This window comes from Volvox carteri, assembly GCF_000143455.1.
Source record: "Volvox carteri f. nagariensis unplaced genomic scaffold VOLCAscaffold_69, whole genome shotgun sequence".
NCBI classification, from domain to species: Eukaryota; Viridiplantae; Chlorophyta; class Chlorophyceae; order Chlamydomonadales; family Volvocaceae; genus Volvox; species Volvox carteri.
This window is the reverse complement of record NW_003307612.1, coordinates 578,930-595,982: the sequence shown is the minus strand read 5'-3', so window position 1 is coordinate 595,982 and position 17,053 is coordinate 578,930. Positions and strand designations below refer to the sequence as shown.

The following is a 17,053-nucleotide window of genomic DNA, read 5'->3' as shown; positions in this document are numbered from 1 at the left end:
TTACCGTACTCCGTACTCATTCACCCATACATTCATTGCGAGCTGACCAGGAACTAAGTTGATGCGCCGTTGATCCGCTAGATTTGGTTGGATGCTGGTGGTGAGTTGCCGAACCCAACGAATACATTCTGAAGTCGGATGGGGTGACGGATTAGGGTGCCCCTCTAGCAGGGGAGAGCAGGGACTGCCCCGGGAAAGGGGGCCGCTGGCGAAGTTAACCACCCTGTAACAACATACATTGTGTGTGTATGTGTGAAAAGTTACCATCACCCGAACCGACCAGAACCAAAGGTGTGTCTGCATGGCAAGTCGCTCACAATTTTAACACCCGGTCTATTCATTCATTCATTCCTTCGTTCAGACAAGCAGACATATCGGGTGCCGGCGGACCGGGCGCCGTACACGCTCGTCCAGCTGGGCGACCTAAGTGGGACGCGCGCAGGGACGCGACCTGTTCGACCTGGCAACTCGCAGATTTTGGTCGGCTCGCGCGACATTTCATTAGAGGACCTTTGTATGGAACTTTTTCAGGTCGCTCGAGTGTCGCAGGAGCAGTGGCGACGCACTTTGTGGAGTGATGCACGTCCATGGAGTCCAGGAATTAACTTTGCGCAAGCAGCCACTCTTTATGGCCAAGTATCAATCCAATTTCCATTCTTCGTAAAGAATCGGGAGAGTAACGCTACAGGAGCGTCCATATAATAATAGGACAAGGGGCTCCGCTCGTCAAAGTAGACTTTGACGTGGTGGCGTTAGTAGAACCAAAACTAACTCCAGAAAAGCTTTACGAAATTCATCAAGAATACGGTGAACCCAAAGATAAGAACAAGCGGAACCTTGCGGAACCGAACGCAATCGATCAACGCAGCGATCACTCATGAAAACACCAAGAGATGCAATGGAGGCTCACTCTAGGAACCAGGATTCCAAGGACAAAGAGGTTCGGCAGGTCAACTCGTCGGGTCAAGTCAAGTCGCATGTCGCACGAAGTGCATTTTCCACAGGACAACGTATTACAAGTGACCGATTGTCTCCGACACTGTCACATTTACATGCGCTGCACGGTGGTGGCCTGGTGGGGCTGCGGGACCTCCGCGGGACCCCCGCGGTGGGTGGTGGGGGAGCCACCCTGCGGCAGCATCACTCCTGGGCCTGCCCCGTGGCCCTGGGCACGGTGGGCCAAATTCAATTGCAGATGGTTGCTCGGGTGAGCCGAGCAAAGCTCTGGCTGATGCAAGCGCCACCCCCTTGGAGGGCTGTGTGTAGGTTGTGGTAGTGTGTCCTGAGGTGCCTGTGTAGGCGACTTTCCCCGAGTCCTGCTTTATAATTTTCTGGTGCAGTTGCGATGCGTCGCTGTTGCCCCCTGTTTGGTAGTGGTGTCCCGCTGGGTGTCTCTGCATTTTTGGGTGTTCTGCTGGCGGGCTGTAGCTATTGTTCACTTTCGGGCATTGTGATGCGGGGATGCATTGCACCGACCTTGCACGGGGTCCACTGTAACCTTCATTCATTCAGTGTATGTGAAGAAGTGCATGAATTCTCGGTCTAAGAGGGCATTGCGTTATGTGTGTAGTGTAGGGTGTGCAGGATTTCACACGCAGCGCAAGTCGCGCGCCTGCCAGGGATTCACACGGCAGCCCCGGCCCATCATCAGATCACACGCAGTGCAAGTCGCGCGCCTGCCAGGGATTCACGCAGCAGCCCCGGCCCATCATCAGATCACACGCAGTGCAAGTCGCGCGCCTGCCAGGGATTCACACGGCAGCCCCGGCCCATCATCAGATCACACGCAGTGCAAGTCGCACGCCTGCCAGGGATTCACACAGCAGCCCCGGCCCATCATCAGATCACACGCAGTGCAAGTCGCGCGCCTGCCAGGGATTCACACAGCAGCCCCGGCCCATCATCAGATCACACGCAGTGCAAGTCGCGCGCCTGCCAGGGATTCACACAGCAGCCCCGGCCCATCATCAGATCACACGCAGTGCAAGTCGCGCGCCTGCCAGGGATTCACATGGCAGCCCCGGCCCATCATGAGCCTATGACAGCTGCCGCCACGTCAAGGCGATTTGCTTTGTGTGCTCGTGAGGCAGGGAGCTCTGTCCAGCTGCCGCTGCTTCTGATGGGGTGTTACACTGTGGGCGGCTCGTCCCGAGAGAGGACAAGCACCGGGGGCTATGACCGGGCCGAAACACAGGGGCGTGCGGGCGCATGGCTCTACGTCCGTCTGTTCCGCCGCGCTCGCCTCACCCCCTCACTCACGCCAACCAGGGCGCTGTCCCAGCCCCTGGCTAGGCAACACAGCGGACACAGAAGACTGCGAACCGAACTAAGCGAGAGCCGCACGAGAGGCGCCACACTTCTGCCTTCTGTGATTGCGCTAAACATGTACCCGTTTGGTACCTGCTGAGGCTTTGCTGCTTGACCATCCACGCTCTTCTCGCATGTGGGTTTGTGACCTTCACAGCTGCTCCTCTATCTGTTACCGCAATCGTGCTCGCATCGGAGCGGTTACCTTTCGCTAGTACCCATACTTGCATGAAACACTCTTATATCAACCGAGTCTAATACAATGACCAGCAGTGAATTTGACAAAGTGTCCTGCTCTCATCCAAAGTCAAGCCTGTGCCTAAATGCGAACGTAAGATCTTCGTTAAACGTCTTACTTATAACACTCGTAGAAATTGCGAATACTTGAGTTTTTGGTGCTTATGTGAGCTCGAATGGGCTGGGGACCGGAAGGCACATAAATTAGGTCCCTCGCTGGTCCCACGGTCGTACATTCCCGGTCCCCTGGCCCTAGATATGCCCTACATATCCACACGCCTCGTCTTGAACTGTGCTTCAGTCCTGCTAAGGGCCCCCGGCACTCGACCAGACTACATGTGTTCAAAAAGATACCACCACCCGAACCGAACCAAACCAGGGGCATGTTAACCACACCTTTCATTCGTCCATTCATTCATACATCCAATAATTCACGCAGACAAAGAAATGTAAGCACACGCGCCTGCCCTGCAGTAGTGTGGCCCGGCACAATGTAGCTGTAGTAGCTGGTACACAGTAAGCACAGTAAGCTGGTACATGCATAGCACGACCACCAGCATCTCGAGAGGCCTTTTCAGCGGCCAGCTACTAAATAATGCATGAACGTCACATAGAGGAAGGTAGCATAATACGAGCCGTCAACGATAGGACCATCACCGCCAACCGGACTGCGTGAACCTGTCTCCAGTGTGTCACGCAGCACACTGACTGCCTTGACGCTTCCAGTTGAGGGATCCATGTCGAGGTCGGCCAACCTGTCTGTCAGTGAATGGCGGTAAGTCAGCCACAAACCAGTCTGTACCTAATTCCAGGTTGGATAGAGCCTACTTGAGAGTGGCGCGCTGGTTCTGTTTGTCCTTGTAGTTGAGATCCTGGGACGAGATGTTGACATTGCTGATCCTATTTGGTACCAGTCATTCGCCCGTGAACGCATGGCCATGCTCCTGGCTTTTAATGTACCCCACAGCAGGCCCGCGTACCTTAGGCGCCAGCCAATGTGCATTTGGTCAATAGTCAGCACGACGGGTTGGAGCACGGACACCCACGTCACTGCAAGGGGCAATGTAAAAAGCTACCTCCTCCGGCTGGCGTTGTTGTCCTTTGACGCTGAGACCCCGGATGATACCCCGCAGCAACTGTTGAATTGTGCCGTCAACGAGTCCTGAATGTCAATCGATGTCCGATGGTTAACAAGTCAAGGCATGTGTACATGCACGCCAGCCTACACTACTCACGCATGCCGACACTGCATCATACCTCGTTGTTGTGATGTTTCGAGCAGTCGGACGGGTTCACTGCGTGATGCATCTGCCCGAGCGTATGCCTGTAGCCTCACTCTATCAGCCTGGAAAAGGGATGTCCGCCGCTTAATCTCCCTGTCCAGCGCTATTCGATCTGCCCGCTCGGCGATCAATGTGGATGTGACCACCTTGAGCCGCTCAAAGAGCTCAACATGTCCCACACGCTCAAGTCCCTCGGCAGAACGGAAGGGGACAATGACACGTGGGTCTGTCGCGACTCGCTGTGTCGTAGCGACTCGCAGTGAAGCAGCATCGGCTGAACGCTTCAATTGGTGATTTCTGTTGAGGGCCAGACACCAGGCACACGGCTGTCCAGCTGCGGAGGAGAAACTGCAGACAACGGACCGGATGGAGTCGATTTCGCCATAGTATGCTGGAAGCTGATTATCCCGGAAGAATGTATCCGCCTGTGGCGCCATGTCAGGATTCCCATGTGGGTTAACATTTGTCAGGCAGACCAACACGCTAGCCTTGCCTTTGCCCGACCCACATGCACTGACATTATCAAACCGCCATGCCATCAACAACCCGGGGTACCAGGCTAGCGTGCGCCCTGCATCGCTGCCCGTGTCCATGATGGCGGCCTCAATGTCCCGCGGCCCCAACACACCCGCCTGGGAACAGCCGTATAGGCAGGCGTAACATTGGTCGCGCAGTCCAGGGCACGACATCCCACCGATACCACGGCGCCGACGCTCGGCTAGTTGTTGCAGGAAGGCGGGGCACGCTGGACGGGCGCCTGGCATGGGTAACGGACCGGGCAACGGCGCCGTGCTTCGAAGCCCGCGCTGCGACAACAGGTCTGAAAACATGGCCTGCATACCGGCATCCGTATCCAACACTGCCGGTGCGAAGGCTGCGAAGGACGCATACTTAACTCCACAGCTAGATCCATCGAAGCCACAAAGCGCCTGAACACAAAATTGTGGGTACAGGACCGTGCATGGCGCTGGGTGGCCACAGCAACACAAGTGAATCGTGTGCTGGCGTCCACAGACTCTGCAATCAAGCTGACGTTTCTCCAGGACTTCCATAGCAGAGGCCGGAGACTTCTCCGCCCCGAATACCTCCATGCATGCACCATGGTTCATTTAGCACCGTTCGACACAAGAACCTATGGTGATAATATAAACTGGCATACTTATTACAATGGTTTACCGAGATTTTTAGAAATGCTTCCCTACTGTCTAAATACCTTCAGCTTTTTAAAAGGATCACGCCTTAGATATTGCTCAACAACGGCATAGAGATGTATAAGTATACCAAAAGCACTTCCAGCGCCGCGCACTGTCACGAATTAATGCATACACCACGCTTCCCCACAAGAAGAGTTTGGTGCGCATGTAAGTATGGGTTGCGAGCGTATCACAGTCGATAATCTTACAATAGTATTACATGCCTACCCAACTTCAGCATTTAGCGTTGATTACAAAGAAGATAGGTTACTTTCGGGTAGGAGTGGCGAGTAAATGGCCGCTATAGATGTCGCCCTGGAGGACACTGCGGAAGATGGAGACCCTCGAGACCAGCTGACACGAAGTCCAAATGACGCGCTATGTCCTTTCTTGCTTTGTGGCTTCCAACCATGCAAATGCGCCATGGTGCACTTGCAGCCATTCGCCTTCACTCGGGGTTTATTCAATTCTCTGCTGTGTCTATAGTCGGATGTCGCGGCTCTCACGACGTGTCTCCACGATGTGCTTGACGGGGACGATGAACGGGTGGATGCTGTGCGTCGTCAATTCGAAGAAGATCTCGGCGTCTACTCCGTTGGTGAAGCATGGGAACTGTTCCGAGGTGAGAGATTGATCACAGAGAGAAAAGCGCGAGTCCGTGCCAGAGATGTGGGGCGGTGATGTCCCCGTGCTGTGCCGAGAACAACCGGAAACTTTGCGAACGGTGTTTTGAAAGACAATGTGTCCTTCATTGCAGAGGATTTCCAGCTCTCCCCGCTTCACGCCGCCATGGCACTGAGAGGGAATGTACCGGGCTTACCGTCTCGGACGCGAAATCCCTCTTGTTCAAGATCAAAACGGCATTGGAGGGGGCCGTGGAGGATCAGGGACACAGGGACACGGAGACTGGCACCGTCGAGGACGCGTTGGAACTGTGGTCCCGATGAGTGCACCTGCCGCCATCACTGAAGCAGAGGATGTGCCACCCCGCGTCAAGTCGCGTGGTGCTACTGGTAAGTGGCGACGTGAGATGTCACATCACGGTGTGGCAGGGAAGAGTGGGCAACCTAGAAAGGAGGAACCCACCTCACCCCACCCACCCAATTGCATAATGTTATACATACCAACGTCTATGAAACATCATACCATATGTAGGGTTGGCACTCATCTAAAGTCGTTTTTCTAATCTAATTATTTCTCTTGAGAATCTCAATGAGAATTTAGAAGGTCTTTTTTGGCACTTGAGGAGACGGTTGCAGCGTGAGACGGTTAAGCAGTTGGCGGCAGAGGTGTATGCAGGCAAGGGTGAGGGCAGCACTGAGGAGCAGAGGGAGCGCAATAAGGCGGCAAAGAAGGGGGTCTTGTTGAAGGAGTTTGGAAACCTCCTGCTGGCCGGGGTACAGGATGAGTGCCGTGATTTCATGCCAACGCTGACTGCATGCAAGGAGGTCGAGCAGACGGTTGGCAAGTCGAAGGTGAAGAAGGTTGAGCTGGCCGGGCTGCCGTTGCGCCTGAAGTTTTGGACGGTGCATATGGCGGATTCGTATCTGGCCCTGGCCTTCGTGGCCAACCGCGTCCTCCGCATGCACGCAACCACCTGCACATCAGAGCGCAACTGGTCGCTGTGGGGCAACCTGTTCCACAAGGCCTGCAGCCGCCTGGGGCAGATGCGTGCGATGAAGCTCATCTTCATCCGCCAGAACGACAGCTACACGGCCAAGCGCAACACCCTGTCGGATGAGGAGGTGGTGATGCAGCTGCTGGCCGGGGATGAGGAGGAGTGAAGTAGCTAGGGATTCAAGTTGTTCGGTCGGCATTGGTAGCAGTCTATGTCTGCTGAACTTGGCCAGCATGGGATCTTGATGGCATACCATGTCGGCTTTTGTGCATTGCCAGGGCTTAGGAATGATGATCTGGGCCCTGATTCGTTGAAACCTTAACCCTTAGGATATGGAGTTAAAGAAGCATCAAAGGGATAAGCGCCTGTGACGTGTACTCGACCGTCCAGTGCGCCCTCGCATGCTTTGACCCATGGTTCAATACTGCGGTGGAGTATAATGGCTTGTTTCTGTCGTGCAATTGTGCTTCACAACGTCCCAAAACTTAATTATTATAACAAATATACCATACAGAATCATCCTACAAAGTTTCAGAGCCAGTCATGCATTTCCCAGAAAGCTGCCAAAACTTGAGATTAGAATCTAACCCATTCTATTGAGATCTAATGAGATCTCAATAGATTGAGATGAGAAGACTTCCGCTTCTAAACCCAGGGGATACCCTAACCATATGACAACAGAAATGCCCCCCTTGTTTTACAACCCTGTGTAGGCGAGTTCAAAACAAACTGGTCAGAGCTCGGCGGTGTAGACCCATATGCCTGCTGCATCAGCGGCGGCATCAGGGGGTGGTTCATCGGTGCTAAGACTGGCAGTACACGGCCGGTCGCATTCACCAAGCAGCACTGCTGCTGAAAGCCGCTGTGGGTTGTGCGTGGTTTGATGCCATACTACAATGGCCTGTCTGTTTTCTGCGCCAACGTTTGGCGTTTGTGCGTGGGCAATCCGGGAGTCAACAGCAGGAGGGAGGACCCCTGACATGGGGAGCGCGGGTAGCCAATCCAAACGGAAGTGTCGTGGTTTACATGGGCCCAGGCGTGCAACGTTTTGTGTCAGTGTTTGGTTGCATGGGCGGAATACCGGGGGCGACTTCATGGGCCATGCCCCGCCCAACGGAGAGCTCGATGGATTAAGGCATAGATTGCATATGGTGAACATATTCTTCTCGGCAGACATCTGCATTTTCATTTGTTTTCAATGTAGCTCGTGGTACTGAGTTTAGCGGTGTATCAGAGATTTGTCATTGTTTCCACCCGAACCTATTCATGCATACGAGTGTTGTGGGATAAACTGGACGAACTGCCGATGAAGTGTGGTGGGAAAACAGTGGGACCTCGGCGGCTGACTTGACTGGGTAATGCAGTCGTGGCCCTGAGTGCCCTCCTCCCGTAGTAGTAGTAGTGCCAGAGTACGGTAACCAGGTGTGCAAGTTTTCCCACTCCATGTCGTGGGATCGAAACTAATACACACATGAGGCACTTGTAAGCGGTCCTCTTGCAAAGTTTTCTGTAAATTCCTTAAAAGTCATGTGCTTTTGGATGCCTGCCCGAGCCAATCCTGCCAACTTGACAGCCAATTCGACACCCTGAACACGCTAATTCGATACCCTGTCAGGCCAATTTGACACCCCGAACAGGTCAATTCGATACCCTGTCAGGCTAATTCAATACCCTGTTAGGCCAATTCGGCACCCGGACAGGCCAATTCGACACCCGGACAGGCCAATTCAGGCCCAGCACAGCCCAATTCCGAGGCTCCACAGCGCAATTCGAATACCTCCGGCGAGTCCGCCAGAACAATTCCAGACCTCGGCAGACCAATTCTTTTGTCAGGAATAAAATCCAGGCTAATTCTGCGACAGAGCTCCTCCCTAATTCCAGCCCGGATCCTACCCTCCTTCCTGGTTAAGGAAACTGTCGACCTGTCACAGCCTATTCACCCAGGGTCGCGAACCCCCGACCTGACCCCGTGATGTCTCCTCGCCGAATTTAAAAACTCAAGGATGGCGCGTGGCGACACCTTACCTGAAACCCCCACACACTCGCCGATAGAGAGCATCGGCTGATCACAGACGGAGACAAGGAAATAAATATTATATTACATTTCACACCAATTCAAATCCCGGAACTGAAAAGGTGAAACGCTCCCCCAGGTGTGTACGGCAGACCCTACTCCAGGCATCATTGTTGCTACAGAAGAGATCAAGACAATAAAAAGAGACAACCCCGTGAAAACCGAAGACTTGACAGCGCACTGACAATGTAAATGGACATGTCGATTCGTCGCTACGATGATTCACTTCACCGACGTCAGCCATTGGGAATGTAACTCAGTAACCATTCGATGAGTCCTCAGACAGGTTCATCTAAAGTTTCTCAGGACTACCTAAGGTCTCACCTAAGATTTCGGAGCTGCCGTACAACTAAGGCGCCAAAAAATGCCATCTAATATCTCAGTTTAGTTTCTAAAGTTTCTCATATAAGTTTAGAAGTTTAGATTTAGATGACTTCCAACCCTAATGATTAGGCATGGAGCTAACTTGTGTGCGTAATACAGAAGATTGGAACACAATCCCCCCTTGATCCCCACCGCCAACCGACCCCTATCTTACACTGCTGCCATCAACAAACCGGCCAACATGCCAGAATCCCATACCCCCGGCAGTGCTGCCGTTCACCCGACCACGTCCATTCCATGTGCCATCTTCCTCCCTCAAGGCAAGCGAAATGCACCCCACCTACGCACCTACACCCAGCACTCTGGGAACCTGGAGCCTTCATTCTATATGCGATTCACACTCATTTCATACCTTAACGAAGACCCTTCATACCTTCATGAAGGTACCCTTCATTCCACACCAAATCGAGGGCCATGATTCAATTTAGAATGAGGACCACTTCATTACAGAATGAAGGTAGCTCAGAATGAACGTCCCTTACGCTTTGAATACCCCTTCTGTCCAAAATGAAGGTGGTCTCCATAAAACGAGCCCATGTCCATCACGTGATATGAAGGCCCCTTTCAGTCCAAAAAGAAGCCGTCTCCATAAAATGAAACATATACATCACGTGATATGAAGGCCCCTTTCAGTCCAAAAAGAAGGCGTCTCCATAAAATGAAAGTTGTATATCACGTGATATGAAGGCCCCTTTCAGTCCAAAATGAAGCCGTCTCCATGCAGGAAGGAAAATTCTCTTACCGCGAGGAGGAGGATGGGAAACACCATCATAAGTTAAACAACATGAGGTTTCTTTATGACGACATGGCCCAACAACAGTTCAGCCTTCCTATTCCCGTACAACAATGGACGAGCAAAACTTCAAAAAAACTAAAACCTAGCACTGCATTAACCTACTTTACCGTTAAGAACACGAAAACACTTTACCCCAAGGACCTCGTGACTCCGAAGGACAGCACACATGAAATCCCCCAACACAGGCCACGACAGCCACATGACAGGACACGACACCACACAACACTAACACGACACAGAAACAGAAGACGCGACGCGCAATGCACACGCTCACTCCTCATAACTTTAAAAAAGAGGGAGAGGACAATATCCTGGAATAACAACAACAACAACAACAACAACAATAATAAAAAAACCGCGCCGCAGAGAAAACGTACCCTAGGACTCATCCTCTTCCCTCCCCCTTTTCCTTCCCCCCCTCCTCGAAAAGGGAGAGCGCGCGGGAGGAGACGTCAGCGCGCACGGATCAACGGAACACCTGGGCACACATGACGTATGCGCAGGTCGGGGTATGCAGTACTAGGCCCCCTTGCTCTCCCGCTGGCCCCCTGGACGGCAGTGCCCCCCGGGAGGGCTCCCTCTCAATAATGACCGGGGAGGTGAGGACACAAAACATTAAAAAGCGGCGTATCATCTCCACCTCATCTGACTCACATGTGCGTCAACTTTACGTTCGACCGTTTATGAGCTTGCCCAAGCCGATATGTGTGTATGTGTGTCTCGCCATCAAGACGCTGGGTCGTGTACACATGCATGTCATAACGGCACAGACGGTGTCGCGACCACAGCACCTCTTGGTGGTACATGATGTTTGTCTATTTGTTTGTCTCTTTTCCGAAAACAGTGGTGTATGACACGGGCTCAGACGTCCAGCCCTGCCAACCGCGTTCAGAGCCCCCAGCAGTTCACAAAACACCGTTGTGCTGCCGGTGCCGTTAGCCAGGACACGTTTAACACGGACACACATACATGCCGGTCAAAAACACCTTGGGCAGGAAATCGACACCACTGGTGCAAACAAAGCCAACCACAAAACCTAAAGCGCGGCTTGACCAGGCATTAGGTACGACTGTTACGTTAAGGCTTATCACAACCAGTCATGGTGGTGTCAAAAGACACCGGATGCGATACACCAGAGAAGATGTAGCCATCCAGTGTACGACCCGCACTAATGTACGACGTCGCAAAAGGAAGGTCTTGAGAATAGCTACGTGAACCCCGTTGAAGAGAAGCATTGAGAGTTATGTAACTGCTCTTGCACGTTACATCATTCCCCCCCTAAATGGCTGGTCGTCCCGACAGCCAGCCAACCTTGGCTTCACCGCCACACGAGAGGAAAAAGCAGGGATTCCGGAACCCCGCTGGTGACAGACAAGTGGTTGAGAAAAGCATTAAAGCGTGAAGGCTTTTTGATCACACGGCCGTGACGAGTAGTCTGAGGGGCTCGATGCGGCTTCGAGCCAGAAGCGTCAGCATCACCCGAAAGTGTCGCCTGACCTTGGGACTTCGAGGTTGGAACTGAGTCAGATTGACGTGCCCAGTAGTCGCGCAACAAATCGCCGCAGTTAGTTAGGTTTGCTTCGGGTTCCCACGAATCAAATTCCGGGCCCTGACCTTTCCAACACATTAGGTAGAAACGCTTTTGTCGACGTCCTTCTTTCACTTCTTTATGAAGTAGAATAGACTCAACTTCGAACTCCAATTCACCCTCAACAATCTGGGGTAGCGGAGGTAGCTGAACGCGACCACCATCGTGATACGGACGAAGGAGTGACACATGAAATACATCATGTATCCGCACTGCAGGAGGAAGATCCAACCGATACGCAACCGCGTTGATCTTTTCCTTAACCACAAAGGGTCCGATAAAGCGAGGCAGCAATTTGCGCACACCTTTAATAGTCATGTGTTTCGTACTCAAGAGTACGCGATCACCAACAGAAAGTCCTCGTTCCGAGCGACCTTTGTCAGCCCATTTCTTCATCCGATCTCGAGCAGCAGCCAAGCAAGACTTAGCTCGTTCCAAAGCATTCTGCATATCCGTACTGAATTTAACAGATAACGGATTAGACAGTTTGGCCACGCTTTGCAAGCGCGTCTTGGCCCTCTCCTCCCCCAATTTGCGAACCCAAGCAGAGGACGCCAACGCGCTGTAACCCACTTAGGAAGCAAAAATCCCCCAGACGTGGTCGATGGCGCAATCGACTTGCAACGCAGGTAGTGACGCAGGAAATCTTGAATACACGCCCGAGGCGGATGCATCCAAACGTGATGTCCTGCACAGCTATCATGCAAAAAGCTGCGAGAAGGCAAACTATACTTCGGACACAAGGCATTAGACCCATCGTTAGATGCGCATGCATCCCAAGTGAAGTGACGACCGGAAAGCAGCTGCAAGTGCTGAAATTCATGCTTGCGAATGCAAAGTTCCTGAGGCGGAGGGACATCTGCAACCGGCATCGAACTGTTCGTCTTTGTGTTACAATAGCGAGAAGACTCTGTAACCAGACGTACGTTAAAAGCCGCGTTCAGTTCCGACTGAGAACGATTCGCAACGCGATCACTTGCGTTTGACAACTTCACAGGTGCACTCGACATAGTCGCCAAAGACTTGTGCGCTTGCCGCTGAGGCACGCCCGCAGGCGTCGGCTCAACCGACACAGCCACAGATGGTCCAGAAACAACAGGTTCTGCGACACACAAATCACGATTATTCTGCACAGCCAAAGAAGCCATCGCAGACAACACCGAAAAATCAACGTCTTGTTCTGTAGGCGTGAGGTCAACTCCGCCATCGGGTGGGTCAGAACCCGGACAAGACAACGAACGTCACGGCTTGGACATGGACGGCTTGCGCTCGAAGAAGAAAAAGTCCTTCGGAAACATGGACTGCGCACGCTCGCAGTCCTGCGCGAAGTGATTTTCTCCGCGACACAAAAGGCACTGATTCTTAGCACGAAGATTTTGCGCTTGCTGCATAGTCAATCCCGTACCCAGATTGACTTAGCACGCCCAGTAGGCTGACGGAAACGATCAGCCAAGGGAACGACATCCGGCATCGACGCACTCAAACGCGGGTGTTTGGCGTCAGAGTCCGGACGTTGCCGTCCAGCCGAGATTGAGCGAGTCAAACGTGGAGCAGAACCAGAAGCACCAGCACCAGAGCCAGATGCACCTTGATGAGATGAATTGGGCGAAGGTGAGGCGGAAGACTTTAGCTCCTCAGCGTAGGTCTTAAACACGCGAAGAAAATTGTCTAAGCTGGTCCACGGTCGTCGGATTTCGACAGTGCGATCATACATGAGACGATCACGTAAACTGTCAGGCAAAAGACGAACCAAATGATAAACGATAAGCTCATCAGGAGTCGCAGCCGGCAGCTCCCGACGAATATCGTGCAGATGTTGAAGCGCTTGCTCCACAGAACGCACCGGCTTGGCGCGTTGCATACACAAAAGCGCATTGTAAGTTGAGGCACCCGAAGACAAGACAACAGCTTCGGTAAACCAGTTCAGAAGCCAAGAAGCGTTGGGGATGACCGGCGGCGTCAACGCTGAAAGCGACTTGCGAAGATCTGTCACTAGGGACGCCGGACCCACACTCAAGACGACCCAATTGGTGGCAGCTGAATCAGAAAGGGTATAGCCTGCCAAGTCGAGGTAGCCAACCAAATCGTCGACCAGGAAAGAAATGTAGTCGGGCAAACTCAATTGCACCTTGGCCGCAGCGTCCACTGAAACAAGACGATGTCTGTCAGGCTGCGGAGGATCGAGGGGGTGCAGGCGCCGAGTAGCAGTGCCCGGCTGTGAATCGGACATTGTAGCATCACCGTTGACCGGCGACGGAAGCGGCGCCGGATCCACGGCAGTAGGAATAGGGACAGCCCGAGGTTGAGACCCAGAAGGCTGATCGGGTGAAGCGACTGTAGGTGCCAGTGCAAGCACCAAGGCCGCCAGCGGCGAAGTAACGGTGTTTACCGCCAGATCGGCGGAAGCTCCAGTATTCATTCTCGGAGAAGATAAAGGAGACGAAGAAGTTTGAAGAACGGTAGGTAAAGCCGACCGACGATAAAATGCAAGAAATGGCCGCAAAAGCATAATCCCAGAAAGAAAAATTTCACCGTCTCGATGCCAATGTTACGTTAAGGCTTATCACAACCAGTCATGGTGGTGTCAAAAGACACCAGATGCGATACACCAGAGAAGATGTAGCCATCCAGTGTACGACCCGCACTAATGTACGACGTCGCAAAAGGAAGGTCTTGAGAATAGCTACGTGAACCCCGTTGAAGAGAAGCATTGAGTTATGTAACTGCTCTTGCACGTTACAACGACGCAGTCATAGGAATCGGAATCAGAAAACAAGGCAAAAGAGAAATGGGAAGGCAAAAGAGATGGCAAAAAGTGAAGCTCGCAACTAAACCTCCGCCTCCCTCTGCCAGCTGACCAGCTCATCCCCAAGGTGCGTCCTTCGCCCGCTCATCAACCCCTCCGCCTCAACTTTGACCCACCCGGCCGAGACATTGCTGTCAGGTAATACAGTTTGCCTCCCAACCACCAACCGACATGGGCGCAACTGTTCGTGAACTGTGGTTTGACGGGACGCGTCTGTTATGGCTGCCTCTACCCACCCACACAGCATGGAGAGCCAGAGCACGACCAAAAGACTGCGTGCGCCCAATATCCCCCATTCCTTCCCAAGCACTTTCAGACAGACCTCTCTCATCTCGCATCTCAGACGGTCTTCAAACAGCAATTATCACCACACGCTTCAATGTGAAACATCGCGCCGGCTGAGGAACCACGGACATGGAAACAAAGAGACCAACAAGTCCCTGGACGACATGCACACCCACACGCACCACCCGGCCACAAGTCCCTACCAAAATGAAACCGCTTTAAGAGCGCTCTCAATGCGATCTTAAGCCATATAAAGCACAAGTAGATGCCGCTGTTAAGAGCGTTCTGAGAACGCTCTTATCTGCCATGTTTTAAGATTGTGCCTTCTCAAGCGTTCTTAAGCGATCTCAAGAGAGCGCTCTTTGCAGGGAATCTTAAGCGTTCTCAGCGATCTTACCCGTTCTCAAGGACATTCTCAAACCATTTTCTCACGCATTCTTAAGCAATCTTTCACCACTCTTAAGCGTTCTTACACCGTTCTCTCACCAATCTTAAGCGTTCTTAAAGCGTTCTCAAGCGTTCTTACACCGTTCTCTCACCATTCTTAAGCGTTCTTACAGTGTTCTCAAGCGTTCTTACAGCGTTCTCTCACCATTCTTAAGCGTTCTTACAGCGTTCTCAAGCGTTCTTACAGCGTTCTCTCACCATTCTTAAGCGTTCTTACAGCGTTCTTACACCGTTCTCTCACCATTCTTAAGCGTTCTTACAGCATTCTCAAGCATTCTTACAGCGTTCTTATAGCGTTCTCACAGCATTCTCAAGTGTTCTTACAACATTCTCAAGCGTTCTCACAGCATTCTCAAGTATTCTTGCAGCATTCTCAAGCGTTGTTACAGTGTTCTCAAGCATTCCGTCCCCCAGCATTCTTAAACCGTTCTTAAGGGCGCCTTCGAACAGAGGTATGCCCAACAAAAACCTAGGGCCACCATCTCGCTAGAGCCCGATTCTCACAGCAGACCACTTTCCCATTCGGGCAGACACACATATGAGGACCAGGTCCACCATGCCAGCACTTATACCTACAACATATCTACAATCACACGCTCGATCCATGCTGGAACTGCATATGGTACTGCAGCATACCAAATGAATGAGTGTTATGATGGATCCCTGAACGCGATCACAAGGCCTATGCTAAGGGGCTCGCAACTAGGCGCATGGACAGGACAGCCCAATAGCCAAGTACAGCCCCACACACCGCCTACACTTCCCACACCTAAGGTGGTTCCTAACAGGGCGTGTATCACTCCAAGTCCACCGCATCCAACTGCTTCTTGCTCAGCCCAGTGGTCCTCATGGCCCACTGGACTGCGGTCATCTTGCCCTTGACTGTGAGCAATCCCACAATGGGCCATCGCACCTGCAGACAGAAGCAACCAGAACAAAGTCAACACATGTGATGCAGACGTGGTATCACAGCTCAACCTTGATTTACCTTCTGGAAGAGGCGGAGTGGCCGGTCGTTTAGTGCAAAGGACTGGCCAGTCGGGGGAATGTGCACAGTGCCAAGGTCCTTGATGACTGCCATGGCGCGGCCAATCACCAGGAGATCAGTGCAGCCGTCAGCGGTCTCGTCATCCTGTATGTTCATAGGGGGTAAGAGGCCAGGCGGCAGTTACAAGCACGCAGACGGAAGTTCTTTGTTAGGGTACGAACACATACAGACACACAGCAGACCGCCTGTCAGACAGCGTGTAAGCTTACCAGGTCGCCCAATAGTAATCCAGCCCCCAAAGCCTCGGGCTTGATGGAAGGTGTCGGGGTCAGGTGCGACCTCCACAGAAGCTTCCACGGCTGCATCATCGTCGGTCCTGGGCCGTTTTTCTGCACCGCAAGGAGGAAATGGGTTGGGATCGATCCCAGATATCTGTTGCCTTTGCATGCATTCATTTTATTTGCCGACATTGACATGGAGCAAGGCATCCCGTGAAAATGCACGTGATTGCAAACATGAACCTAAGAAAAGCGTTAATCGACCCGTCTTGAAACACGGACCAAGGAGTCTAACATGTATGCGAGTTGGCGGGTTGAAAACCCGTAAGCGCAAGTAACCTGACTGGTGGGATGGCCTGTGCCTGCACCATCGACCGACCATGTTGCTTTTGCGAAAGGTTTGAGTGCGAGCATACCTGTTGGGACCCGAAAGATGGTGAACTATGCCTGAGCAGGGTGAAGCCAGAGTAACCTCTGGTGGAGGCTCGTAGATGTGCTGACGTGCAAATCGCTTTTCAGACTTGGGTATAGGGGCGAAAGACTAATCGAACCATCTAGTAGCTGGTTCCCTCCGAAGTTTCCCCCAGGATAGCTGGAGCTTGATCAGTTTTATCGGGTAAAGCGAATGATTAGAGGTTCGGGGGATGAAACATCCTTCACCTATTCTCAAACTTTAAATAGGTAAGACGTGTCGGTTGCTTAACTGAACCGTCACATTCAATGTGAGCTCCAAGTGGGCCATTTTTGTAAGCAGAACTGGCGATGCGGG

The 17,053-nt window shown here is 52.4% G+C and overlaps 4 protein-coding genes across 4 annotated transcripts, besides 1 other annotated feature; 2 read left to right on the top strand and 2 right to left on the bottom strand.

Moving 5' to 3' along the window:
* Positions 1-814: 814 nt before the first annotated feature.
* VOLCADRAFT_107561 (uncharacterized protein) lies at positions 815-2,292 on the top strand (the record flags this gene model as incomplete). Its single annotated transcript, XM_002957126.1, has 2 exons — positions 815-1,207; positions 2,269-2,292. Exons 1-2 carry the CDS (start codon positions 878-880, stop codon positions 2,290-2,292), a joined length of 354 nt encoding a protein of 117 aa, XP_002957172.1. The 5' UTR covers positions 815-877.
* A 1,483-nt stretch (positions 2,293-3,775) lies between these two features.
* On the bottom strand, positions 3,776-5,103 carry VOLCADRAFT_107560 (uncharacterized protein; the record flags this gene model as incomplete). The annotated part of the gene is made up of 1 exon (XM_002957089.1): positions 3,776-5,103. The coding sequence occupies exon 1, from the start codon at positions 4,934-4,936 to the stop codon at positions 3,776-3,778; it is 1,161 nt and encodes a 386-aa protein (XP_002957135.1). The 5' UTR covers positions 4,937-5,103.
* Positions 5,104-5,211: 108 nt separating this feature from the next.
* VOLCADRAFT_107559 (uncharacterized protein) lies at positions 5,212-6,130 on the bottom strand (the record flags this gene model as incomplete). The annotated part of the gene is made up of 2 exons (XM_002957088.1): positions 5,212-5,815; positions 6,107-6,130. 2 exons carry the CDS (start codon positions 6,128-6,130, stop codon positions 5,501-5,503), a joined length of 339 nt encoding a protein of 112 aa, XP_002957134.1. The 3' UTR covers positions 5,212-5,500.
* Positions 6,131-6,321: 191 nt separating this feature from the next.
* Positions 6,322-7,112, top strand: VOLCADRAFT_107558 (uncharacterized protein). The gene has a single exon (XM_002957125.1). It carries the CDS (start codon positions 6,442-6,444, stop codon positions 6,802-6,804), a length of 363 nt encoding a protein of 120 aa, XP_002957171.1. The 5' UTR covers positions 6,322-6,441; the 3' UTR covers positions 6,805-7,112.
* Positions 7,113-16,666: 9,554 nt separating this feature from the next.
* Positions 16,667-16,825: a sequence feature (Protein overlapping with rRNA (VOLCADRAFT_38607, EFJ41787.1) was converted to a misc_feature.).
* Between the last annotated feature and the right edge of the window lie 228 nt (positions 16,826-17,053).

Coding starts and splice junctions, on each gene's coding strand:
- VOLCADRAFT_107558 (XM_002957125.1), top strand. CDS start 6,442: ATGCCAACGCTGACTGCATGCAAGGAGGTCGAGCAGACGGTTGGCAAG.